The 27,225-nt window shown below is 44.7% G+C and overlaps 1 protein-coding gene across 3 annotated transcripts in view; it reads left to right on the top strand.

Annotated features, from left to right (window-relative positions):
• Positions 1-27,225, top strand: part of vsnl1a (visinin-like 1a) — a 147,812-nt gene that overhangs the window by 51,034 nt on the left and 69,553 nt on the right. For all 3 annotated transcript variants that reach the window (XM_078541583.1, XM_078541585.1, XM_078541586.1), the window contains one exon: positions 3,403-3,569. In XM_078541583.1, the coding sequence (XP_078397709.1) occupies positions 3,408-3,569 (162 nt within the window). In that variant the 5' untranslated portion in view covers positions 3,403-3,407. The remainder of the gene's footprint in view (positions 1-3,402; positions 3,570-27,225) is intronic.

Here is a 27,225-nt window from a genome sequence, read left to right as displayed (position 1 = left end):
GTCTCCACTCACATGGGTGTGTCATTACAGCACAACAAGTTTACAGCAGCAATTCTCATTATAAATGTAGGCAAATAATGAAAGCATATAAGGTCAGAATGTATGACTTCAAAATGGAGACTCAGTTGCATCTATCTAGTGTCATGTCCAGTACCAATGCGTCCTAATTTGAACTTCGACCTCATTTCTATATTTTAAAACTGAACCCAGATGGCCAGTCAAGGTCATCTGACTTCTTTTGTTGATTGAAGCCGCTCCCCTGTCTTGAGGGAACAATAGGAACCTTCCAGATTGTTGTTGAATCAATGCCCTTTCCTGAAACCAATCCAAAAGTATATTGTCAAATTGAACGAGTCTTTCCAACACAAAGATACTAGTTGTCTCGAACTATCAAGGTGTCAAAAAACAACACAGGGTGATTGGAATCAACATACACCCCATTTTTTGTTTGGATAAAGGACTTTGAACTTGTGGAAGTCAAATGATGAGGGAACCTCTTTTGTGTCTGTGGAAGCTGCTTGCAGACAGTGAGTTCCACAAAAAGCCACCCAAGCAGCTGCAAGTCATCCAACCAGCCAAGGGAAGAAACAGCAATAGCTTGAAAGTGCAAGATCATAATAGAAAGCAGAACTCCCCCCAACCTATTCCAACTTCAGGTTCACCTGAGAGCCAACTTCCTGGAAATTCGACTACAAGAAACCTCTCAGCTTACTGAGAATCCTTTGCTTTACCAGACTTTCACTTCAACTGCATAACTTCACCTTCATCTAAGAAAGCACAGGCCTGCCATGAAAGAGACTGAGATAAATTATAAGCTGTAACTGTATATATATATATATTTTTACCTTCATCTGTATCTAATCTTTGTGTGTGTGAGAGTGTGTGTAAGACGGGTGAGTGAGATATCGCGTTTTAAAATCTGGGCTAAGTGTGTGATAATAAATAACCTTCTTTATTTTAAAACTTACAAAACATTGCTGGTGGAATTATTTAATTGGGGCACTCACCCTGAAGGTAGGAAACACCTCTTACATACAAACATACTGATCACAGGCAGTAAAAAGGAACACATAAATTCTTTCCATGACATTAGCCATCTCCCGTATTCTAAGCTCTCTTCATCTGAAAACTGCAGTTGATTTTTGACTACCCATGGGAGATGGAACAGTTATATATAAAATTAATATTTAAATGCCACAGACAAAAAACAGGATAGCTTAAAATACCCCAGATATTAATACTAACCAAAATGTCATTTGTCAGGCAGCCCAGTTCCTTATTTTACTTATGCCACCTGAATTAAGAGAATACTGTTTTAGAAACATAGAAACTAGGAGCAGGAGTAGGAGTAGGCCATTCGGCCCTTCGAGCCTACTCCGCCATTCATTATGATCATGGCTGATCATCCAACTCAATAATCTACTCCCGCTTTCTCCCCATACCCTTTGATCCCTTTCATCCCAAGAGCTATATCTAACTCCTTCTTGAAAGCATACAATGTTATGGTCTCAACCACTTTCTGTGGTAACGAATTCCACAGGCTCACCACTCCCTGTGTGAAGAAATTTCTCCTCATCTCAGTCCTAAATGGTCTACCCCTTATCTCAGACTGTGACCCCTGGTTCTGGACTCCCCCACCAACGGGAACATCCTTCCTGCATCTACCCTGTCTAGTCCTGTTAGAATTTTATAGGTTTTCTTTGCATTTGTTTCCAAGTTTTAACAACCATTTTCCATCAGATGTTTTCATTGCACAGTCTGATGTATTGCAGGTGGAATTATTGCACTGAAAATAATAAAGGTTCTAGATTTACATTTTTAAATGATCAGCTTTAAATGGAGCATTCTTACTTTGCATGTGCCTGAATACTTTTTTTTTAACATAATGGCTGCCAGACAAGAATGCTATAAATAACTAGCTTATTTTTTGAGAAAGGGCAGCATTTCGTCAACCTGTTTTGCAACATACTGGTTGACAGTGCACTGCAATAAGCAAACTACAACTGACAACAATTCGATTTCGTTCCATTAAACTCGAGCAAAGATAATCTGCAGTGAATCTGAGGCTGTTTTCAGTCAGAGTCTGTGCAACAGTAATCTAGATCAATCACAGTTATAGACATGCAACAAAGCATGTTGCAGTTTGTTTTGCTGCCCTCTGTAATAATTGAAAATAAACTCTTTCATGACAGTGTGAATAAGTTTAGATTTATTTGGAATTTTCTGGGGAATTAGTTGGAGTAGGCACATCTGTAAAATCTGGCTATGCATTTCCCAATCTACTTAGTTGGAAATCAAAGTAGATTAAGTTAATTTAGGATCTGTTGCTCCCAAACACATTGCTCTCCTTCTATGAACAGTAACAAGACGCTTTTGATTTGTGAATCAGCTGCACATCTATATTGGCAGCTTAATGTGGTATTGCATGTGCATTCCACTTTTATTCTTTTGTAACCAGCTATTCTCTCTTCTGCATTCAATCTTATGGGTCAATATGCTGTTAGGGACACTTGAGTAGTGTAGCAAGAACCTCCCTCAGACCAGTGCTCGCTTCCCTCTTAAGTACAACTCAAACATGACTTGCAAAGCATAATGCATTCTATTCACGCTCCACCTATGACATGTTATCCAACAGTAAGCCAAGAACATTTTGATTTTTAGATTTGTTAAAGCTAATGAAAAATATTGAATTCACCTTTAGCCCTCTACAAATTGATTTATATTGGGTAAGCAAATACATTTTCAACGGGATAAGGTAAAGAGTAACCTTGCATCACATCCTTATAGTATATTTGAATTTCATTTATTGGAATAAATAGCACTGCAATGTAAATATTTAATTGTTGAAATCTTGTATCTTAAACATGAACTTGTTAAAAAAAAGCATTACCATGAACTTTTTGTAAACCAAGTCAGTGCTGTGATAGGGCAGTATACCATTGTTCAGCATACTCAGGTTGTGTCAGATACAGTGTTAAGTTATAACTTCAGAAACACCACCACCCCACCCCGCTCCCCCAATCTTCATCTAACAAATAACTATCAAGGCTACTATTATCAGACACCAAGCATTGGAAAGTCAAGCTCTGCCATAAGTTAAATGAGTGAAAATAGTCATTTACTCTTGGTGCAATCTTCACCATCATTGCTTGTTTACTGAAGATGCCAGGTATTACCATGATATTTGCACATTCGTTTGTCCTATTGTCTCTCCATCGCCTGACTGATTACCATTTACATCATCTTAATGAATGGAATTATTCATTTGCCATTGGAAGACTGAAACTGTAAAAATAAATTGCACCTGCTACTGTGTTTTCACACTTCGTATCTGAGGCTTGAAAATCATCAATTAAAATGATGATTAATTACCTGTTTAAATGCTGTGCCATGTCTTTTCAGGGACAATGGGGAAACAGAACAGCAAACTTGCCCCTGAGGTCATGGAAGATCTGGTGAAGAACACAGAATTTAATGAACACGAACTCAAACAGTGGTATAAAGGATTTCTTAAAGACTGTCCCAGTGGCAGACTGAACCTGGATGAATTCCAGCAGCTGTATGTGAAGGTATATGTATTTTTAAGTATAAGTCAATTTTGCCCAGTGACATTATTGAGTTAAAACAATGCAGCTGATAATACATAAATTTCCTATTAGTGAAACATGTCAGGGGAAGATATATTCTATTTACCACTTTATAATGATTCATAATACAGTTCTTTATATTGATACTTACAATTTCACGACAAACAGGAAACAGTCAGTCATACAAGTCAGTTTATTGGGGGGTATGAAAAGGCAGATGTATAAACAAACATGTAGAACTACTAGGGCTGAAGATTGTTCTAGGATTCCACCAATTCTTTGCTGTAATTCCACCAGTCTCCAAGTGAAGTTGGATACTGATGGAATCTCAACATTATTAAATATTCAGTGTTTTTTTTTTGTCAGCTGTGCTATATTTGATGGCTGCTGAATGAAGTCGTTGTGAATTGTAGCTGTTGATTGAAAATTATTATGTGTGCGACCTCTTTCCAATGAAACATGTAAATATATTGCATTTGTGGGACTGACACTGAGGCTGACCTATTGGCTTTTCTGTATAAGCATAATCCAATCATTGCCCCCAAAAAATTTGTGAAACTGCTATGATTCAGGGAGAATTCTGCTATCAAAGGAAGCTGTGGGCCTCAAGGTGTTATTGAATTCTACCATAATGAACTGAATCTTGGAACAAAAATGTTTCTGTTGTACTTTGGGTTGTAAGGCATAGAATAAAAACATGTAAGGAGGTATTATTGAACTTGTGCAAGATCTTAGGCTGCAGTTGGGGTATTGTGTGCAGGTTTAGGCATCCCATTATAGAAGGTATTTCAAAGCAATGGAAAGGTACAATGCGCATTCAAGATTATCTTACCATGGATGAGGAGTTACAGTTACGAAAAAAAATATAGAATTTGGGGCTTCCTATACTCAAGGTGAAAGGATTAGAGGGTGGCTTGATAGAAACCTTGAAGATTTATACAGGGCAATGGTGTGGGATAAACCAGTGGTCGGTGCAATGGTAGCAAGGATCCAAACATTTAAGATAACGACAAAGAATGAAAGGTGATGTTAGAAATAAATCAATATCACACACTATGAGTGTTTCAGAACCCGGAATTTTCTGCCACAAACCATTGTCGTAGCAGAGTTTAAACAGTGGAATAATAACAGTATGGGAAATAAGCGGGCTTAGGCGATGTGACTCACATGGAGAAAAACATTGACACGGTTTTGATGGGGACAGTGGCCTGTTTCTATGCTGTGGAATTCTACGATTCCATAGGTTGGGGTTTCATGGGCAGAATTCTCCCTTCGGCGAGCACACCAACGCATAAAATGACGTGCGGTGACAAGCGGGCATCCCGACGTCACCGTGTGTCATCTAGATTTTATTAAGACCTATTGAAAAGTAATTAAAACAGTTAAAGGAGCTGCCCGTCCAACCTTAAGGTTGGCTGGGCAGGCGAAGAGCCCAGGCGGCCTTCAGAAAAAAATCATCCACGGGCGGGATGAGGTTTCATGAGGCATTTAAAATGTCTGTTACATTTTTAATAGAAGTAATTGACATGTCCCAGCTCATGTGACAGTGTCACATGAGGGGACATGTCAATGAAATTTTTCTCATCGTTCATTACCTTTTTAAAAGTAACACTGATTTCCCTGAGGCAACACTTTGCCTCAAGGAGATCTGTGCGCTCTTTTGCGCACATGTGCGAAAGAGCGCACTCCCGGCTCAGGGAATCCCACCCCCGCCCGCACAGGGAGTGCATAGCGCTCCCTGGTGCCCGTCACATTGGGCGGGCCTCAATTGGCCCGCCCTCATAAAATGGCGGCGCGCCCCCGACTGTGTGCGCCAATCGGGAACCAACCCGCTCCCACACAAACCCCCCGACGGAGGGGGGAAATGCTGCCCCATGAGTATTTGTGCAGTTAGGGACATAAAGCAAATCCTCAATGTAAAAAATTGTGGAAACGTGGGTGCAGGTGTGTTATGCACTTACTTATACCATACCCAAATTTCCTTGCTCTTTTTGCCAATCTGTTGATCCCTATGCCCTAAAGCATCTCAGCACACTGTTATGGCTCTGCCCCCAGGGTGAGAAGTCACATAGATGAAGTTTGTGCCATAATGCTGGTTCATAATGGGTTAAAATCAAGCGCAGAACTAAGGGTGCAGCAGATGCTTTATTTCCTGATGTTATATTGTTATTTGTTTGTACTTTTAAAAGTGTTTATTTATCCTCTCTGAGATCTGTGCTGTGTTTATTTTACTTGAATGCATTTTTATGACATTTGTTTAAGTTGCTTGAAAAAATTGAAAAGTTCCATGATTGCACATTCCTAAAAATGCTAGGGTAGATCTTGACGTTATTTCATGGTATAAAATGGATGATATAAAACCGGCTATTTTGCATCTCTCTGAAATGTTATTTTCACTGAAGTCATTGTGAGCAGTACAACCATTGGTTCATCAAAGAGCCTGGATGGCCTTCCTGCTGCTAACTCCTCTATTTGACTGCCGATGGTGTGGTGTCCGAATTCCGAGAAATTTAACCCCTTCAATCAGCTGCAGCTTCTTAAATCATGCAACACACATTTCCTTAATTCTCAATGACCAGAAACTGAACTGTATTAGCCATATAAATACTGTGGCCACAAGAGCAGGTCAGAGGCTAGGAATCCTGTGACGAGTGACTTATCTCCTGACTCCCCAAAGCCTGTCCACCTTGTGTCTACAAGGCACAAGTCAGGAGTGTGATGGAATACTGTGCACTTGCCTGGATGAGTGCAGCTCCAACAACACTCAAGAAGCTTGACACCGTTCAGGACAAAGCAGCCCACTTGATTGGCACCACATCCACAAACATTCACTCCCTCCACCACCGACACACAGTAGCAGCAGTGTGCACCATCTACAAGATGCACTGCAGGAACTCACCAAGCCTCCTTAGACAGCACCTTCCAAACCCACAACCACTACCATCTAGAAGGACAAGGGCAGAAGATAGATGGGAACATCAGCACCTGGTAGTTCCCCTCCAAGCTGCTCACCACCCTGACTTGGAAATATATCGCCGTTCCTTCACTGTCACTGGGTCAAAATCCTGGAACTCCCTCCCTAATAGCACTGTGGTTGTACCTGCACCAGATGGACTGCAGCGGTTCAAGAAGGCATCTCACCACCGCCTTCTCAAGGGCAACTAGGGATGGGCAATAAATGCTGGCCCAGCCAGCGATGCCCACATCCCATGAATGAATATATAAAAAATAGCAGTAACTATATTAGAAGTAGTGATTCTGCTCCAAATCTATCATTGGAACATTATTAGGCTGCCCCACTTGCCCAACCCCATCCCACCCAACCACAAGAAAAAACCAGTAGCCTGCCAGCAATGTCAGGTAGACCCTACAGGTAGAACTCCAGCTACTTTTCAGGCAGTTTGGGGAAAAGCCAGCTCTTTAGAATCCAATTTTAAATATAGGTTGCCTTGCAAACGTTTGTGAGCAAAATCAGGAAAAAGGGTCAAAAATAATTTCTAGAATTAATAAAAGCTTAGAATTCTACATTGCCACCTCATTCACATCCCAAACCCGTAATGTTTGCTCAGTTGATTTATGTCGCTGTTGTATGATTATTCATTCATGTAGATTTTGGTGGCATTGCTGATCAGAAGATTACGAGAAGATTGTTCACATCGTTAAATGATTTCTTGCTCGTTATTAAAATGTGATTTAACACCATCTAGTACTAACCGTGCCCTGGTTTTTAAGTAAAGCATAACATTGATGTGGGTATATGCCAAAATTCTTATTAAAGCCCAAAGACCAACTAGCTCTGCAATAATGGGGCAACCCTGAGGTTGCCCGCAAGCCCACCAGTCTGATGTTGATGAGGCCCGACCTTAAAAATGGACCATTTGCACTATCAGTTGGCCAATCCCGCACCCTGTTGGCCAACCACCCGAGGCTATTAGAACTCTCCTGTGTGTTTGTTGGCTTTAGTCTCGAAGGTAATAATTGCGGAGCAGGCTCCATGGGCCGAGTGGCCTACCCCTGCTCCTAATTTGTAAGCTATTGCAATCCTTTGGTATTTCTTGTAAGGGCATCTGTTGCAGAGTACAATGAAAATGTTTGTCAGTGAAATTAAACCAACAGCTCGATTGATAAATGCAGTACATTGTTGTGATACAGACTAAGAAAGTAGCAGGCGGATTCTGGACGCTTCCTGCGAAGAACCTACTGCTTTGTTCCCATTGTTGGTTTTTAATTCAGGGCCCAATCAAGTCAATAGGACTCTGATACTATTTTAGAACTCAGCTGACCAGACCGTGTAGCCCAGCCAAAGATGACCTTCAAGGGCAAGTATTTATTTACTTTCCTGGGGCTAGGAGAAGCAGGAATGCTCCTTCAGGATCCACAAAAATAACTTGGGTCACTGCTGCACTGGGTTACCTTCCGACCTTCCTTTATTAAAGCCCAGAGCCCAGCTATATCTGCAATAATGGGGCAGCCAAGAGGCACTCATTGCCTGCAGCCCACCAGCCCTATGTTCTTTATATGGTTTCTGGCCAATGCACAGCTCTTTGGTGTATTACTGCCACCTACTGTATCGGAGGAAAAAGTGCAATGCAATTTTTTTTAAAAACTACATTCTATGCACTAATCCTTTGAAATATAAAAAAGACAACATGACTTTGTAAATATCCCAATACCCAAACCTAACTGCCAAAATACTAGCCACCATATCATACTGTGTACCCTTCTGTTGTAAATTAGACTGCATAGTTCCCCTTTCAGCTGCAAATTTGGTAGTGTAATAAAGCATGCTCCAGCGATTGCAGGAATCCTTCCCCACACTCCTGACACAAACCAGCAACATGTTTCCCTATTAAATACAGAGACTTATTTAACCCACAGTGCCCAATCTTAATCCTGTTCACAATCATCTCATCCCTCCTACATGTTCCAGTTAATTTACTAGATAACTTCACGTTGTTTTGAATCTGATATAAATGTCTTCCTTTCTCATTCCGTATCCCACTTCTGTTATCATTTAGTTTCTCCTGAATAATAAATTTAATTTCCATCCTCCCTAATGAAATCGCAATATCTGGAATCAAGTGATGTATGGAACTTTTAGCCAAGGAATCCACTGCCTTATTCCCTTCCACCTTTCTGTGCCAGCATCCATAAAAAAAACCCCACCACGATACCCAACTATCATATGTTATTCAATAAATGAAAAACTTCAAAAATAAAATCCTGTCTGGATTCAGAAAAAGAAGTTTGGATCGAAACCAATGCTGATGACGCATCTGAACGAATGACGACTCTCAATTGCTTTACCTCCACTACCCACTCTAAAGCTAGCATAATTGCCATCAACTCAACTGAAAATACTGATATATTGTTAGATAACCTTTTCACAATCTTAACATTAAATTCAGAAATAGAAACTGCTGAACCTGTCCTTCCTGTCCCAGGATCCTTAGATGTATCAGTAGAAAGTTGAATATAAGCAAACCAATTCTTATCTATATATATTTTTTTTTAACAAAACTAGACAAATTAAAACCAATACTATTTCCTTTAAGTTTGACCGGCATTGTAAAATCAACCTCTGGCTATTAAAAGTACCATGGTGGAACTACGGACCAGCATACATGTAACCAACTCTATGTGGATGAGGCCTAACCTTAAAAATGGACCATCTGCTCTATCAGCCAACCAACCCTGCACCCTATTGGCCGACTGTAAGGAGGCTGTAAAGAGGCTGTAAGAGCTCTTTTGTGAGTTTGTTGATTTTAGACAGGAAGGTAATAAAGCACTGCGATTAAATTCAGCGGCCCTTGAGCTGATTGCTGCCCAATGGCACATGCTATATGAGGTATTGGAAGCTGCCAGTGCAAATAGAACTTCAAATGCACATTAAGCAAAAAGCTAGTGAGGTATATTTTGACTTCAGGTCAATCACCCATCCTGATGGCGAAGAGACCCTCCTGATTTTGGGGGACTGGCCTCATTTATATATGACAAGCAATCTGCAATGCACCAAACAGGTGTCTTTGTGCAATTGCTGGACTGAGGCCGCAAAGTTAGACCAAGGCACAGCCACCGCCACCCCCCCACCCCCATCCCTCCCCACCACAGCAAGGTAGGGAGCACATGGAGCAGGGGCAGAGTGGTCATGCATCACAGTGTGTATGGCCGAAGTCGCTTAGGATATTTTTGTGGACCCCAGAGGCTTGAAACCTTTAGCAAGGAAAAACTTATTGATCTCAGCCTTGAGAATTTCAATTAACTCAGCACCCCACAGCCTTTTGGGGGAGAGAGTACCATAGCTCAACTGCCCTTTTTGTGAAAAAGGCTTTCTGATTTTTGTTCCGAAATAGCTTCATTCTAATTTTAAGATTACGCTTTCTTGTACTGGGCACCCCTACCAGGGAACATAGAGTGGATACAGATGAATTATCACTTTAAAGAGCTTAATTCAATCACTTCTCAGCATTGACACTCATGGGAATACAAAGATAAACTTGCATTTAATCAACCTCAGGACACCCCAAAGCGCTTTTCAATCATACAGTTCTGATAAACGGCCACTGACCTGAAATGTTAACTCTGTTTCTATCTCCACAGATGCTTCCTGAGTGCTGAGTGCTTTCAGCATTTTTTGTTTTCTTTTCAGCTAATGAAGTACTTTCGATTTGTAGTCACTGTTGTAATGGAGGCAGTCAGTTTGCACAGAGCAGAATGATAACAAGCAGATAACCTTTTTTTAGTGATAAAAGCAAAATACTGCGGATGCTGGGAATCTGAAACAAAAACAAAAATAGCTGGAAAAACTCAGCAGGTCTGACAGCATCTGTGGAGAGGAAGACAGAGTTAACGTTTCGAGTCTGTATGACTCTTCTTCAGAACTGAAGAGAAATAGAAATGAGGTGAAATATAAGCTGTTTAAGGGGGGGAGAGGCGGGGGGGTGGGACAGGTGGAGCTGGATAGAGGGCCAGTGATAGGTGGAGGCAAAGGAGAGATTGCCAAAGATGTCATAGATAAAAGGACAAAGGAGCATTGATGGTGGTGATATTAGATAAGGAATGTGCTAATGATGACATTAAGGGTAGAAAGCAGGATGAGCAAGTGACAGGTGGCCCTAGTGGGGGTGGGGGGTGGGGGGAAGGGATCAAAATAGGCAAAAAGGTGGGGATAAAACAATGGATGGAAATAAATTTAAAAATAATAATAGAAATAGGTGGGAAAAGAAAAATATATTAAAAAATATATTAAAATAATTAGAAAAAAGGGGGATCAGAAAGGGGGTAGGGATGGAGGAGAGAGTTCATGATCTGAAGTCGTTGAACTCAATATTCAGTCCAGAAGGCTGTAAAGTGCCTAGTCGGAAGATGAGGTGCTGTTCCTCCAGTTTGCGTTGAGCTTCACTGGAACTTTGCAGCAGGCCAAGGACAGACATGTGGACATGAGAGCAGGGTGGAGTGTTGAAATGGCAAGTGACAGGGAGGTCTGGGTCATGCTTGCAGACAGACCGAAGGTGTTCCGCAAAGCGGTCACCCAGTCGACGTTTGGCCTCTCCAATGTAGAGGCAAGCATGTCCGCAATCATGACCCAGACCTCCCTGTCACTTGCCATTTCACCACTCCACCCTGCTCTCATGTCCACATGTCTGTCCTTGGCCTGCTGCAATGTTCCAGTGAAGCTCAACACAAACTGGAGGAACAGCACCTCATCTTCCGATTAGGCACTTCACAGCCTTCCGGACTGAATATTGAGTTCAACAATCTCAGATCATGAACTCCATCCCCATCTGCTTTCCGATCCCCTTTTTTCAAATTATTATCATATATATTTTTTTCCTACCTATTTCTATCATTATTTTAAAATTTATTTCCATCCATTGTTTTATCTTCACCTTTTAGCCTATTTCGATCCCTTCCCCCCACCCCACCCCCACTAGGGCCATCTGTACCTTGCTCGTCCTGCTTTCTATCCTTAATGTCACCATTAGCACATCCTTTAGCTAATATCACCACCGTCAACACCCCTTTGTCCTTTTGTTTATGACATCTTTGGCAATCTCTCCTTTGCCACCACCTATCACTGGCCCTCTATCCAGCTCCACCTGTCCCACCCCCCCCCCCCACTTAAACAGCTTATATTTCACCTCATTTCTTTTTTTAGTGATGTTGGTTGAGGGATAAATATTGGCTGGGACGCTAGGGAAAACTCCCCTGTTCTTCTTCAAAATAGCCCAATGGGATCTATTACATCCACTGGAGAAAGCAGACATGGCTTTGATTTAATGTCCCATCCAAAAGACAGACCTATGACACTCCACATTAACTGAGGGAGTACTCCTCTGTCCTAGGTTTTTTGTGCTCTAGTCTCTGGAGTGACATGTTAATTCATAACCATCTGACTTAGAGGCAAGTGTGTGACCAACTCAGCCACAGCTGATGGCAACCAAATTTATGTCCTCAGAATTTAACCCTAAACAAGGCTAAGCATTTGGTCACCCACACTCATATATTTTTCTTTGGCACAGTGTCAGTTTTTGCCTGATCATGCCTCTGTGAAATGCCTTGGGATGTTTTTCTATGTTTAAGACACTATATAAATGCAACTCGGGTACTCCCAGCAGGTCAGTGCTGACACCTGTAGCCTCCTGAAACAAAACCTTCATCCCTATAGAGCAAGTGGGCACACATTGCCAGAGGCCAGTAAGGTGTCTGTCACTGGAGGGCCAACTCCTTCCCTCCATCCTCCCCGCCCCCACCACCACCTCCTCCCCCCTCCCCCACCCCCAGGACACTGCCTCTCATCAAGTTATGTTCCCTCTTCTGCAAACAGAGGAAGCAGAGGGGTGTGAGTGTTCGTAATTGCTTATGTGGAGAGGAGGGAAGTACACCATTTGTGGAGGGTGAATATGAGGCCTGGGTGCGAGAGGGTGAGTGTGAGTATTGGCTGATCAGATCGGGGGGATGTGAGGTGCCTGCAGAGAGAGGAATGAGTGCAGCTACAAGGTGTATTGTCCTGAGATGTGTTGTGCAGAAGAACTCTGCGAATGTCAGAGTGATGGACTTATTAAGTGTTATTCACCCTTGCTATTTATGTTATTCACCCGTGATGCCCTCCTGAGGTCCTGGTCCATAGTGCACTGTTTCCGGGTTTGAGAAGCCACACCTCTGCTGCTTCTCACTACTTTGAACACTCCATCCACACCTGCTTGGTTGGAGATGCCCTATTCCTCCCATTCTTGGCAGGGCTCACCCTACTGCAACCTGTCAAATTCCACAGCAGGACCTCAAGATAAGAGTGAGAGACCCGGGGAGCTGCTTTCCGAGGTCTCTTCTCCATTCCTGTGGATGCTGCAACCTCGAAAATCTCACCTGTTGCTCCTCATGGAGGTTCAGTAGGTCAGTTGCTCCCTGAATACCCTGGGTAGGTGTGGCCTCCAGCTGAAAGTCCTCCTGCTCCTTCTCCATCCGCCACCCACCCCACCCCCATCATTTCCAGCAGCCCTTCTTGCTCTGTGAGGCCTTTACTCATTCTCCAAATCATTCTGCAGCCCAAAGGGGAGATTTACTGTTGGACCCACGTCTGGGAGAAACTGCTTTTGCAGAGATACTCATCAAACTGTGTTTACAGCCAAAGGAAAGCACAGAAGTCCACCAGCCAGCTGGTACTAAGTACTAAGGCCTCAATTAGCTCCAGTTATGGATGGATCACTCAGCTGGCATTGACAAAGCGACCTGCTTCTAACTGACATTTTAAATAATGTAGCCTTTCTGAAACTGTGACAGTAGTTTTCCATTCCACTGTAGAACAGATTGCCGGTGAGCACCCTATGTGGGGGTCCATTTCATTGGAAACCCACCCTTTGACAGAATGGACAGGCCATCCCAACAGCCATCCATGGGAACCTGGAGGCAGGAGCTGATGGAGATGACTACATAAGTCTCTTAAACGGGCTGCTCAATCCAGCACCTCGACACTTACGTACTTTGTAATTATTAACCTCACATAAACAGAAGCGTCTGAAAAATAAAGTTGACATAAAATGCTTAGTAGGAAAAGTATAGTTAAAAACCGACCGTGGGTAGTTTTGAATTGCTTGAACTTGGTTTTCAAAGATTGGATGACGATAAGTGAAAACTGACTGTGAGAGAGCAAACGGAAATCATTCAATCTGTTCTACAGTGGAATGGAAAACCACTGTCACAATTTCAGAAAGGCTACATTATTTAAAATGTCAGTTAGAAGCAGGTCGCTTTGTCAATGCCAGCTGAGTGATCCATCCATAACTGGAGCTAACTGAGGCCTTAGTACTTCTGTGCTTTCCTTTGGCTGTAAACACAGTTTGATGAGTATCTCTGCAAAAGCAGTTTCTCCCAGACGTGGGTGCAACAGTAAATCTTCCCTTTGGGCTGCAGAATGATTTGGAGAATGGGTAAAGGCCTCACAGAGCAAGGATGGCTGTTGGAAAGGATGGGGGAGGGGTGGGTGGTGGATGGGGAAGGAGCAGGAGGACTTTCAGCTGGAGGCCACACCTACCCAGGGTATTCAGGGCGCAAATGACCTACCTGAACCTCCATGAGGAACAATAGGTGTGATGTCTGTGCTTCAACAAGGACATTCTCACTGAAATTTGCCATTTGCTGTAGCCGCAATTCAACTGGAGATCAGGGTGGTGACCTCATTGCCAGTGACTGTGAAGTTGTCCGTGACAAAGAGCTTCTATGAGTCTGGCTCCTTCCAGCACCTCACGGTTTACCATCCACTGTTGCATAAGGAGGTCACTGAGTTCTCTATTCACAGAGCAAAATACATTTAATCTGGATTGCAGAATTACCCATGGTGCAGGATACTGTTGACTGTGGATACCTTGTGGCCACCACATGCCAACTTTGCCATGTACCAGAGCTGAAAATAATTTAATTCCTTCGGCCGGGAGCCCATCAGCGATCCAGATGGACGTCCTGCAGAAATCCAAAACTGTGAGTGCTATTAATTGCTTCAAGGTGAGACTCCTATCCCTATCCCGGCACAAAGTCCCGCTTTAGAGAGCTGCCAGCCAATTGGATGGCTGGCAACTCTTCACACACTGCAGCGGCAGCTGGGAGTGATGGCCACCGCTAGGACGAGGGTACCAGTTAAGTTGGGGGTCGGGGGTCACAGCAAAGTGTCTGAGGAGCCAGGTTCAAGAGGCCTGGGAGATGGTTAAAGGGGAGGATGAACTTGGAGGCGGGAGGTGCCTCTGGTGAGCCCAAGAGACCTGCAAAGGAGTGCCCCCTCCTTTGCCTGACACCAGCCCCTTTAATTGGCCACTTAAGGGCCTCAGCAGGCCTAGAGTGGGAGGCCCGCCTGACACCTCCCCGCAATCCGTAAAATTTCAGACAGCTTGGGGGCTGGTGGGTGGACTTCAGGAAGGACATCTGCTGAATTTTATGTGCCCCCACTGCACCTTCAAACCTGCTAGTGGGAGGAGCATAAAATCCAGCCCTCCAGTTCTCCATGCGGCAACAGCCTGACATCCCTTACCTTCTTGCCTTTGCTAACAAATACATTGTCCTCTTGGCCACAATGCAAAAACAAAAATCGCCACAAAATAAACATTGCAAACAAATTTATAAATTAAACCTTGCCATATTAAACTAATCACTATGTGCATCCCTTAGTAACTGCTGCTGTGTGCTTTTGACTGTCCAACTGGTCTTATGAAGGTACTAGCCCAGCGGTTGTAGCATTGCTGATGGAAGCCTTTCAGTGGAGCAGGCTGCAGATGGCCTTGGCGGGTGACTTTGAGCAGCTCTGGACATAGTAGGCTCAGCTTCAGAATGCATCACCTCGGCATGGGCGGAGCAGTTTGGCCTGGCTGGCTGATGAGCAACAATAAGGGCGCTACAGGGTTAGCAGAGACGTGGGCACAAATACCGTCATCCTCAGAGAGGACGGCAGGCTTGTTCTCTGTGGAGCCATAGCCATTCCCCAGGACAGCACTCCACCAATCCTAGTAACCTGTTGGAGGACAGATTGCTAAATTGGCGCGACATCTTGCAAGGAATTTTGAACCGCTATCCACAACCATGATAGCTGCAGCGTGAGCTTGTATGGCAGTGAGGGGATTTGTATGCATTCAGTCTGAGCTTTCCACTAAAGCACTCAGACTTTTGGTGGAAGCTGTCTGTGCTGTAATGGAAGTTGAGATATCTGCTATCAGAAGTTGCATTATGTTTGGGTCCAGGAGTGAGTTAATGGAGTTGGTCACCGCTTCCATGCTGGAAAGCATGGGTTCCAAGTTTGGTGCAAAACCCTGAGCCAATTCGTTTCCAGGCTTCTTCATGCTCCTTGACATTGAACATAAGATTCTCAGTGCAACAAGCAATTCATTGTGTTTACCCATCAACCTTCTTCTGTAGCTTGCCCCATAAAAGTCTCCATTTGGGTCCTGTGCAGCAGAGTTCATGTGTGACCTCTCCCTCTGATAAACTGGTACATGTGCAATCTTATCTCCTTGTCTTGGCTGCAGCACCCTTGTGTCCAACGTCTCATCAAATACAAGATGTAAGGTTATGGTGAAGGATGAGGGCAAGTAAAGCTACATGCTTATACCATCTTTAGCTTGTAAGTCAGAAAAGATTGTGGAATGAAGGAAAAGTGGAGTGTTAGAAGGAGGTTTAGGTATGAGGTTACTGTCATCTACAGCCCACTGTCCATGGCCATTCCAGCAACGGCAAGTTGTCTGCTCTATAGGGGTTAGGACATATAGACATGACTGTCCCCTTCTGGTTAGTTCCTGCTACCTCCACCACCTTCTCCTGCAAGAGAAAGAGAAGTGTGTCGGTGAGTGTTGTACAATCTGTTTGGGTGAGTAGCTGACCATGTGTGCAAGCTGTGAGTTGTGGGTGTCACAACAATGCTTACAACAATGCAAAGTGTGTGAAGATGCGATGCTGCATTAAATGTCAGGTATGAGTCCTGACTAGTAGAGATTTTTGGTGGGTAAATGATGGGGGTGTGGTGATTTGAGCAGCTGAGGCAAGTGGTCAGAGATGTGCATTTGAAGATTTATTCATGGACTTTCGTCACTCGTGTGAAGCCATTGAACCAGTGTGACACTGCATCCACGTCTGCAGCACATGACACCCAGCACCTGCTGCAGCCACAATACACTTGCCCTTTTAAGAGGTAAAGGCAAGCTTTAAAGAGCTGTACAATTTTGAGCCATTTGGCTACACATATGAGCAACCAACAGTGCATTTAGCGCTGGCTGCCCACAGAAATCATTGAAATGAGATGGCAGTGTGAAGGTGGCGTGCTACTTGCATTTCAGACAAGACTGTAGGTTAATTGTGCATTTTGATCCACATACCCATTTTTAGGAGCCCTTTGTGAGTTTAAGCCTCACTTGACAATTTGAATTCGGTTTAAAAAGACCCCCATCATTTACCCACCAAAAATTTCTACTAGTCAGGACTCATACCTGACATTTAATGCAGCATCACATCTTCACACACTATGCACTGTTGTAAGCATTGTTGTCACACCCACAACTCACAGCTTGCAAACACGGTCAGCTACACAATACACTTGCCCTTTTAAGAAAGCTTTAAAGAGCTGTACAATGAGCCAATTTGGCTACACATATGAGCAACTAACATTGTTGCCACCCCCACAACTCACAGCTTGCACACATGGCCAGCTACTCACCAAAACAGATTGGACAAGCACTCACCAACACTTGAAATAAAAAGCTGATGTCAATATAAAGAAGTGGCCCTAGAAGTAATGGATGCATTGGTGGTCATCTTCCAAGATTCCATAGACTCTGGAACAGTTCCTACAGATTGGGGGGTAGCTAATGTAACCCCACTATTTAAAAAGGGAGGTAGAGAGAAAACAGGGAATTATAGACCAGGTAGTGGGGAAAATTCTAGAGTCCATTATAAAAGATTTAATAGCTGAGCACTTGGAAAACAGTGGCAGAATCGGACAGAGTCAGCATGGATTTACGAAAAGGAAATTATCTACTGGAACTTTTCGAGGATTTAACTAGTAGAGTTGATGAGAGGGAGCCAGTGGATGTGGTTTATTTGGACTTTCAGAAGGCTTTCAACAAAGTCCCACGTAAGAGATTGGCATGTAAAATTAAAGCGCATGGGATTGGGGGTAGCGTATTGAGATGGATAGAAAACTGGTTGGCAGACAGGAAATAAAGAGTAGGAATAAACGGGTCTTTTTCCGAATGGCAGGCAGTGACTAGCGGGGTAGCGCAGGAATTGGTGCTGGGACCCCAGCTATTCACAATATATGTTAATGATTTAGATGAGGGAACTAAATGTAATATCTCCAAATTTGCAGATGACACAAAGCTGGGTGGGAGGGTGAGCTGTGAGGAGGATGCAGAGATGCTTCAGTGTGATTTGGACAAGCTGAGTGAGTGGGCAAATGCATGGTAGATGCAGTATAATGTGGATAAATGTGAGGTTATCTATTTTGGTAGCGAAAACAGGAAGGCAGATTATTATCTGAATGGCTATAAATTGAGAGAGGGGAATGTGCAACGAGACCTGGGTGTCCTCGTACACCAGTTGCTGAAGGTAAGCATGCAGGTGCAGCAGGTGGTAAAGGAGGTAAGTGGCATGTTGGCCTTCATAGCGAGAGGATTCAAGTATAGGAGCTGAGATGTCTTGCTGCAATTACACAGGGCCTTGGTGAGACCACACCTGGAATATTGTGTGCAGTTTTGGTCTCCGTATCTGAGGAAGGATGTTCTTGCTATAGAGGGAGTGCAGCCAAGGTTTACCAGACTAATTCCTGGGATGGTGGGACTGACATATAAGGAGAGATTGAGTCGGTTAGGATTATATTCACTGGAGTTCAGAAGAATGAGGGGGGATCTCATAGAAAACTATAAAATTCTAACAGGACTAGACAGGGTAGATGCAGGAAGTATGTTCCTGATGGTGGGGGAGTCCAGAACCAGGGCTCACAGTCTGAGGATATGGGGTAGACCATTTAGGACTGAGATGAGGAGAAATTTCTTCACCCAGAGAGTGGTGAGTCTGTGGAATTTGTTACCACATAAAGTAGTTGAGGCCAAAACATTGTATATTTTCAAGAGGGAGTTAGATATAGCTCTTGGGGTGAAAGGGATCAAAGGGCATGGGGAGAAAGCGGGAGCAGGCTATTGAGTTGGATGATCAGCCATGATCATAATGAATGGCGGAGCAGGCTCAAAGTGCTGAATTCCCTACTCCTGCTCCTATTTTCTATGTTTCTATGTAAAAGTGACAATTAAGCTGTTGAATTGTTATAAAAACCCAACTAATGCACTTATGTCTTTATTAGGGAAAGAAACTTGGCTTCCTAACCGGGTCTGGCCTCTATGTTCCTCCCCCACATAAATGTGTTTGGTTCTTAGCTGGCCTAGTGATCCACCCAGTTGTACCAGCCACTTTTTCAGGTCATCTCGGGATGGGCAAAAAATGTCAGCCTTGCCAATGTGCCCACACCCCAGAATGAATATTTTTTTTCTTGCTGCCATCCACCTTGATATGTAATCTGTAACTGCACTGGGGATTCCCTCAGGGCTTCTTTTGATTGGCCAATGTGTTTTTGCCAGAAATCCCAAGAGACACTATGCAAATGGGCTTTTCACTGACCTTCTGCCAAAGTCAGGGTGGTCGTTCATGCAAGGAAATTGCTGCTGCTGATTTATATCTCTGCACCATATTTTATGTTATTTCAATATTTTATTTCCGCAATCAGAGATAACATCTTTTCAAAACACAGCAGAGGTCATTTTCACTTCCAGCGTGGGAGGTAAACTATTGGTTGCGATTGGCTGCCTGTTATACACCTAGCCCATTTTTTTTCTGCCCATGTCAAAATTGTTTATTACTTCCAGGCTTTCTTAAAAGGTTATTTCAGGTACGTTAAATGTTGAGAAAAAGTGTTCAGATCATGCATAGAGATGCACAAGTGCTCAGATATTTAAGAATTGGCCTAATAAATATGCATTATTATACAAAGTATGTCAGGCAAGCATCAATTTCCTTTAAATTCAGAGATATTTAAATGTACTTCAGTTAGATCACGCAGTATGATGACTCATTTTCACAGGAACATAATTTTGGCAGGGATGTAATATATAATCTGAAATATGTGCAGGGATAAACATGGTAATGATGCTGCAGAACGATTTTATATTAATTTGCCAAAACCAACATACTGATTTCTTTTGTCATGGAAGTTGGACTTGTTCATCATCTAAAATTTGATGCACAATGGTTCGTGTGCAGAGGCAAAAAGATATTTCCTTCTAAAAGCTTATTTCGTCCACGGAGATTAAATTGGATAACTCGTGAAAAAGGGCGTGGAATTTGCAGTACACAATTAACCCGCACCCAGAGAGCACGTTAAATTTGGGCTGCTTGCTGTTTTCCATGATTGCTGCACGCAGCCAATGCTGCCCACACTGTTCAATTCCTGCACACATTAGCTGGGAGCCCGATATTACAGATGGCTAGTGCTACTTAAAGTTGGCTTGCACCTTTTAAAGAGGAGGTGCATTGTGGCTGCAAGGAATGGTGGGAGTTCTTTGTGTGCTGCAAATTATTGAAGAACGGTTGAAAATGCAGGAGAGCCAAGCCTTCAAAAAGCATACAATTGCACTAGCAGCCAAAATAAATAATAGGGTATCCAGCCTGGACATTCCGCTACAGCTCACTAGCTTCAGCGCAATATTGGATGGCTTTAACGCCACATCAGCCCACAGGTAGGTCCTGGGACGCAGTGGAGGGTGTGAGGCAAAACCATCAGTGGTCAACAATAGCTTTGTGGAGCCATGAGAAACACTCTGGCTCCTGTTGGCTCCACAAAAAGATAACTTGTGTTACGATCTCCTTAGAGACCAATAACTTTTAAAAAGAGATTCAAACTTCCAGTCACTAGCTGAAAGAATGACATGACAAGATTTCGCATTTTAAAACTTTTACTGTAACAAATGACTAAATAAAAATTGACTAAATACTATTTTCTTTTTGTAGGCAACTTACATTTAAACTACATGATGGAGTATTCCTCTTTTATATTTACCACATAACACACCCTACACAGAATTACAGTCCTTATAGCAAACAATCCATAGTTGATCCCAGCTTCCAATTGGTTCCCGTATCCCCGTTTCACTAAGTAGTAATTTCAAGTGACCATCTCCAGGTGCTTTCCTCAGTTTTTGGAGAGTTTATGGGCAGCATTTCCCCACACCCCATGTGGGGGGTTTGTGCGGGTATGGGCGCGGGCAGGCAGAGTCCTGATCAGCGCCCCCAGTCGGGGGTGCATCGCCATTTTACATGGGCAGGCCAATTAAGGCCCACCCAATGTGACGTCCGCCTGGAAGTGCTATGAGCTCCCTGTGCGGGCTAGGGAGGATTCCCTGTGCCGGAAGTGCGTGAAGGGGCACAAAGATCTCCCTGAGACAAAGTGCTGCCTCAGGGAGATCGGCTCAAGTTTGAAAACTTTATTAAAGGGAGGAAAACAAAATATTCCTGACGTCCCCTCATGTGACACTGTCACATGAGCAGGAACATGTCAATTAATTTTAGTTAAAAATTTTATACACATTTTAAGTCCCTCATGAAATCTCATCCCGCCCGTGGGTGAGGTTTTAATGTTTTTTCTGAAGGCCGCCTGGGCTCTTCACCTGCATGACAACCTTAAGGTTGGATGGGCAGGTCTATTAATTGGGTTAATTACTTTTTTAAAGGCCTTAAGTGGCCATTGACAGTTCGGCGGGCGCGCAGCCAACTCGGTTGCACGCCCGCTGAACTGAAATTCTAAATGACGCACACCCGACGTCACCCCGTGTCATTTTACGTGTCGGCGAGCGGGCCCCACCCCCAGGCACCAATCGGAAAACACAGCCTTATGAAATCCATGACCAGCAGTGAAACCTGTACTGATGGTTCTTCTTCCCCCAACCATACCAGGATGAATCTCCCGGAATCCTTAGGTTGGCTGCAGGATGTCTCTCTTCGCCTAGAGACCATCTCCCTGCCATATCCAGCTGTCGTTCCTCACAAAGCCAAGTAGCCTCTTCTCTCTGCTGACTGCACATAATTGCTGTCTATGATGTTCTGTGATTTGTACGGGAGCCTGTAACTTGATCTATGTAGAAAAGCTAATTAGCCACTCTTAATCCCAACTCCCTTTCATTTTAGAAGAAAATGGACAGTTTACAGCAAAACTGTTTACAATCCGATACCTACAACATCTGTCTGGGACTTTGAGAGACTCAGAGTCTACGCACTGTAAACTGAAGAGACTGCTGCCGTTGTCTCCAAGCGTAAATACCTTGCACCTTCTTGGTGAAACAACCTATGCCTTCCTTTGATCTCTAATAATCAAACCCTCCCAGGTTTATTGTCAGGCAGACTACAGAAGAGGTTACATGGTCCTCTCCATTTACCCTAAATTTGAAACTACAGTCCCAAAAGTTGTAACACTTGGAAAAAGATTTAAGGCTGTTTTTAAAGCTGTTGCTTTAAGAACAGCGAGCTAGACCATTCAGTATCTGGACACATGCACTGTGCACAGTGGATGCTCTGTCTGTGGATTTCTTTAAATTGGAATCGGGGTCTTAAGTATGTGAAATGTCATTGATTTGCATAGTAAAGAGGCCAAGCACCTGAAAAGACAGGAGTTTTAACTACAATGCAAAGACCCATTTAAGAATGGTGATAGCCGGAGTGTTATTGAAATGGTCAATGTTTTGATCCCATTTTGAGGCCAATATCACCTTGTTAATGTCAATTTTAGTTAATTAAATTGACTCTCATGAGGTTTATAAAGTTCCAAGAGATCTCATGAATCTTCTAAGTTATTCCATGATATGAAATTGCACCTAGCTGTAGTTATCCTCTAATCAACATGAGACGAGTTATTAGAGACTACTGTTCCTAAGGCATTAAACAAGAAACCTTGCTATTTTTATAACAATTCTTATCTGATACTACTTCACACTGACTTACTGACAGGGATGAGTTGTTCCCTCCCTTACTGTCTGTAATTAGTGTGTGTTTTGAACAGGAAGAGGTGAGTGTTTCTTAACCCCTGAGTGTCTGGACAATTTGAATATCCAGCAGCAAGCTTTTTGTGGGTTTCTATAAAGAGGATTGTTTATTCACGTGTTCCCCCCCCCCCCCAAAAATCTAGCGCTACGTCACTCACACATCCAGTTGCGTACACACACACACACAGGCACACTGGAGAAAAATGCAAGCAAAGAGAACAGTACACTTTTAAAAGTTATAAACAAAAGAATAGTTCATAATTCATGTGATTGATTCGTCTTGGACAACACACGGTGCAGGCCTGGTGAAGAAGGGATTTCTTCACTCCTGAAGTGAGGCTAGGTGAATTCAATCGCCAAAGTCGAATGCCAGAGACGTTGCAGGATTTGCTCAATGAGATGGGCCAGAATTTTACGCTGTATGAGCGGGCACGCACCTGACCCGAAATTGCGTGAAATTGCATGAGGACACTTCAGGCGCATGTCCCGATGTCTTCGTGCCTGAGCGCAACGTTACAGTCGGCGGGCACACACAGGAGTCGGAAGCACACCCACCGACAATTAAACGGGTAATTATGCCCATTAACAACCCAATTGATCTTAATTTTATGCTGCCTGTGCGAATTAGCGCTCATTGCACAGGCAACACGGGCAAGCGGCCAATCTATTTTCTCACATTTCTCATCCAAGGGCGGGATAAAAGGAGACCAGAGCATTGGCTGTGTGTGTTGTTAGGAGTTCAGGTGAGAGTTTGCTGCTTCTTTAGTGTTGAGATTTCATACCTGCTCCTGTGGTTTCTGTTTTAATATTTGCTTTCGTAGCTTTGTTTTGAGGACTCTTTTGTTTTTCCAACTCTTGGAGGATTTCTGCCAGGTGCACCCTGCAGTGTACGAGACAGTGCTACCTGTAAGTCAGCAAATGGGGGTTGTTTCCTTCAGTGTTGGGACCTCCACTGAGGATGGAGAGAGGGGCAGAGTGTCAGCTGTGGCTCAGTTCATAGCACCCTTGCCTTTGAATCAGAGGGTTGTGGGTTCATGTCCCACTCCTGGAAACCAAGAACTGTGAATGTACTCGAAAAGAGTTACATGCGATCTGTTGATAACTCGAAAGAGGGGCAGAAGGGAGAGGAAGTCAGGTGTCCACAGGCAGCATCCCAGAGAGGGGGCTGTGGGAGGAGAGGCGCAGGCACAGGGGGTACAGGGCCAGCAGGGAGTGCAAGGCGGAAGGCACTGCAGAAGACACCATTATCCTGCAGCCAGGATGTACAAGCAGCAATCCAGATACCTCAACATGTCTGAGGTCCAGTGCTGAAGGAGGCTCCACCTCTCTAGGGACACCGTGACATCCATATGCCAGATGATTGGTCTGGAGATCACTTCCAACTGTTCAGGTGGGCACCCAATACCAGTGGTTTTGGCCTAAAGGTCACAGCAGCCCTCAATTTTTTTCGCATCCTGATCTTTAAATGGGACAGTGGGGGATCTGTGTGTCCACAGTTGCATCAAGCTGGTCACTGATGCTCTCTTCAGACGGGTCATGACCTTCATTCATTACTGGATGGACGAAGGTGGACGGGTGAAGCCAGCCAGGCTGAGTGAGCCAGAGGCTTCGTGGCAATTGCTGGGTCCCCCCAACATCCAGGTTGCCATAGACTGCACTCATGTGGCTATCAAGACTTCAGCAGGTCAACCACTTGCCTTTGTGAACAAAAAATGCCCCCACTCCATGAACTCGCAGATAGTGTGCAATCACAAGACACAGATTCTCCAAGCCTGTGCAAGCTCCCAAGATGCACACATACTACGACACTCTCAGGTGCCAAGGCTGTTCATGGCTCCAACTCAATTGGATGGTTGGTTTCTGGGTGACAAAGGCTATCCCTTGAAAAGGTGGCTCATGATGCCACTCTGGCACCCAAGGACAGAGACAGAAGTGAGGTATAATAGGAGTCATGCTTCCACGAGGTGGGTGGTTGAGAGGACCATTGGGCTGCTGAAGATGAGGTTCCGCTGCCTGGACCGATCAGGGGGTGCCCTGCAATATCCTCCAGAGCACGTGTCACTTATAGTCATTCTATGCTGCGCTCTGCACGGTCTGGCACTGGCATGGGGGGGACCCACTGGAGGATGAGGATAGTGAGGCAGCTCCACAGTGAGGATGAGGAGGCAGGCTTGAAGAACCTTCAGGGAGGCAGGGACACCAGGGAGGCCTTGATTCAATCTTCAGCTCGGCTGCAAAGGCATAGCTTCGCTCCCATGGCAAGGGTGCTGCCTCCTTCACACACATTCCTGAGGAGGCAACCCCATGGACCCCAATGTCGCTTCACAACCTCTGTCATAAAGTTTGCTGCCCCTGCCGTCTATCATAAGGCATTGATGAGCCCTCCACCCATGGAAAACATGATGGACACTCAGGGCATCGAAACAAAATCTAGATTTATATCTTTACCAGAGTTGCAAAAAAGGAACATAACATAATTTTGTTGCTACTGCCACACAAAAACAGTACATAGCACTGATGAAATGAAAGAACGTCACCCATGAAAACTCCATCCTGTGCTCACGGTGACTTAAACTTATGCTTGCGAGTGCTGGGTCTCGTTGCTCCCCCGCCTCCCCCCATCGCTGGCAGCGACATTGGAAGCATCTTGCTGACTCTGCTGTCGTGTTGGCCCTGATGACCTTTGCAGTTATCCTCTGGAAGGCGGTGCCTGTGCAGACTCTGCCTGGGGAGGGCGCAATCAGCGACATAGCTGGGCACTGCTCAATAGTCGCGGCCTTAAAAGATGCCAGGGTCACTGGCAGGGGGGCGGTGGAGGAGTTGCTGCCCTTATCTGGAACGCCGTGAGAGGAGCCCATAGAGACGACAGGCAGCTCATTCGCCAGCGTGAGGCACATCTGGACCTCCTCAGGTTACTGCCAGTGTATGGCCTCGCAGGCCCAGCACAACCCCGGGAACCCCTGATTCCATTCCTGGAGCTGCGTCTCCATGAGAGTTGCCACTCTCTCAACGGAGGAGACATTGCGCTCGGTCCTCAGGGTCAATGCTCCACAAGGGCTCCTGCACGATAGAGACCATGGCACACAGGCCCTCAGGGATCTCCGCCAGATCTTGTCACGCATCCCGGTGGCTCATCTTCTGCCTCGGATTCAGCATTGTCCTGGTCTCCAGCAGTCCTCCGACAGCTGGCGTCCTGGGCAATCTCTGCCTCCACCAGCTCCTCATGCAAGTGTGCCATGCCCTCCCAAAGGTGCACTACCATCTGAGCCAATGAACTACAGCCAACAACGTGCTGCTACCTGCGCTGGTGCCAGGTGGTCGAGAGAGGGTCTGACGCTGGTGGATCTGTCTGCAACTTCTCCTCAGGTGTCAAGGGAGGGTATTTGGGGTCGGCAGCCTCTGGAGGATGGTTCATGTCGGGGAGGAAGAAAATATGTTGGTATTTTCAATCATCACATAGTCATTGTGCATGCCAGGCAGACTGGTGAGACTATAGACAACTGCATCATGGTGGCATCATGATTGCTAGATCACTGGAGACTCGTGCGTAGAAGTCCACATTTAAGATGGGAAGACCCTACATTGTTTGCACTCTCTGCCAGTCTCACATCTGCCCACTGGATTCTTACCTTCCGCTGACAGCCCTGCCTCTCCACGACCTGTGGACCTTGCTCCTCGCTGGCACTCTAGCTCGAGGATATCCATCTCAAATTTCATCAGCATGAGCAGCTTGGCCACCCCACTACCCGTTCGTCTGTGTTCCACAGCATTATGGCTTCTCTTCTCCTGTTTGGAACAAAGTGCATTCATTAGTCCACCCTCTACCTTCAACGCCATACCAACCTCGCACCCCACCCGCCACCACCCACCACCAGAAGAACAGATGGAGGAACCCACTAAATTTGCACATCCCACCCTTCTATGCTCCCAAAGCTAGCCGCCACATCTGCCAGGCTTGGCCAGCACAGAGATATGTGCCTTTTGTCACTCTGATTTTTATATCCCTGAGCGCCACGAAGGACGGCCACCCTTCACAACATCTCCACACGTGTTTTTTTTATTCATTCGTGGGATGTGGGTGTTGCTGGTTAGGCCAGCATTTATTGCCCATCCATAATTGCCCTTGAGAAGGTGGTGGTGAGCTGCCTTCTTAAAGCGCTGCAGTCCATGTGGTGTAGGTACACCCACAGTGCTGTTAGGAAGGGAGTTCCAGGATGTTGACCTGGTGATAGTGAATGAACGGTGATATGTTTCCAAATCAAGATGGTGTGTGGCTTGGAGGGGAACTTCCAGATGGTGGTGTTCCCATGTGTCTGCTGCCCTTGTCCTAAGTGGAAGTGGTCATGGGTTTGGAAGGTGCTGTCTAAGGAGCCTTGGTGAGTTTCTGCAGTGCATCTTGTACATGTTGTGCGACGGTGGTGCAAGGAGTGAATGTTTGTGGATGTGGTGCCAATCAAGCGGGCTGATTTATCCAGGACAGTGTCGAGCTTTGTGAATGTTGTGGGAGCTGCACTCATCCAGGCTGGTGGGGAGTATTCCATCACACTCCTGACTTGTGCCTTGTAGATGGTGGACAGGCTTTGAGG

The sequence above is a fragment of the Cetorhinus maximus genome, chromosome 5 (genome assembly GCF_964194155.1).
Source record: "Cetorhinus maximus chromosome 5, sCetMax3.hap1.1, whole genome shotgun sequence".
Classification (NCBI taxonomy): domain Eukaryota; kingdom Metazoa; phylum Chordata; class Chondrichthyes; order Lamniformes; family Cetorhinidae; genus Cetorhinus; species Cetorhinus maximus.
The sequence above is the reverse complement of the archived record's forward strand: the minus strand, read 5'-3'. Positions and strand labels throughout refer to the sequence as shown.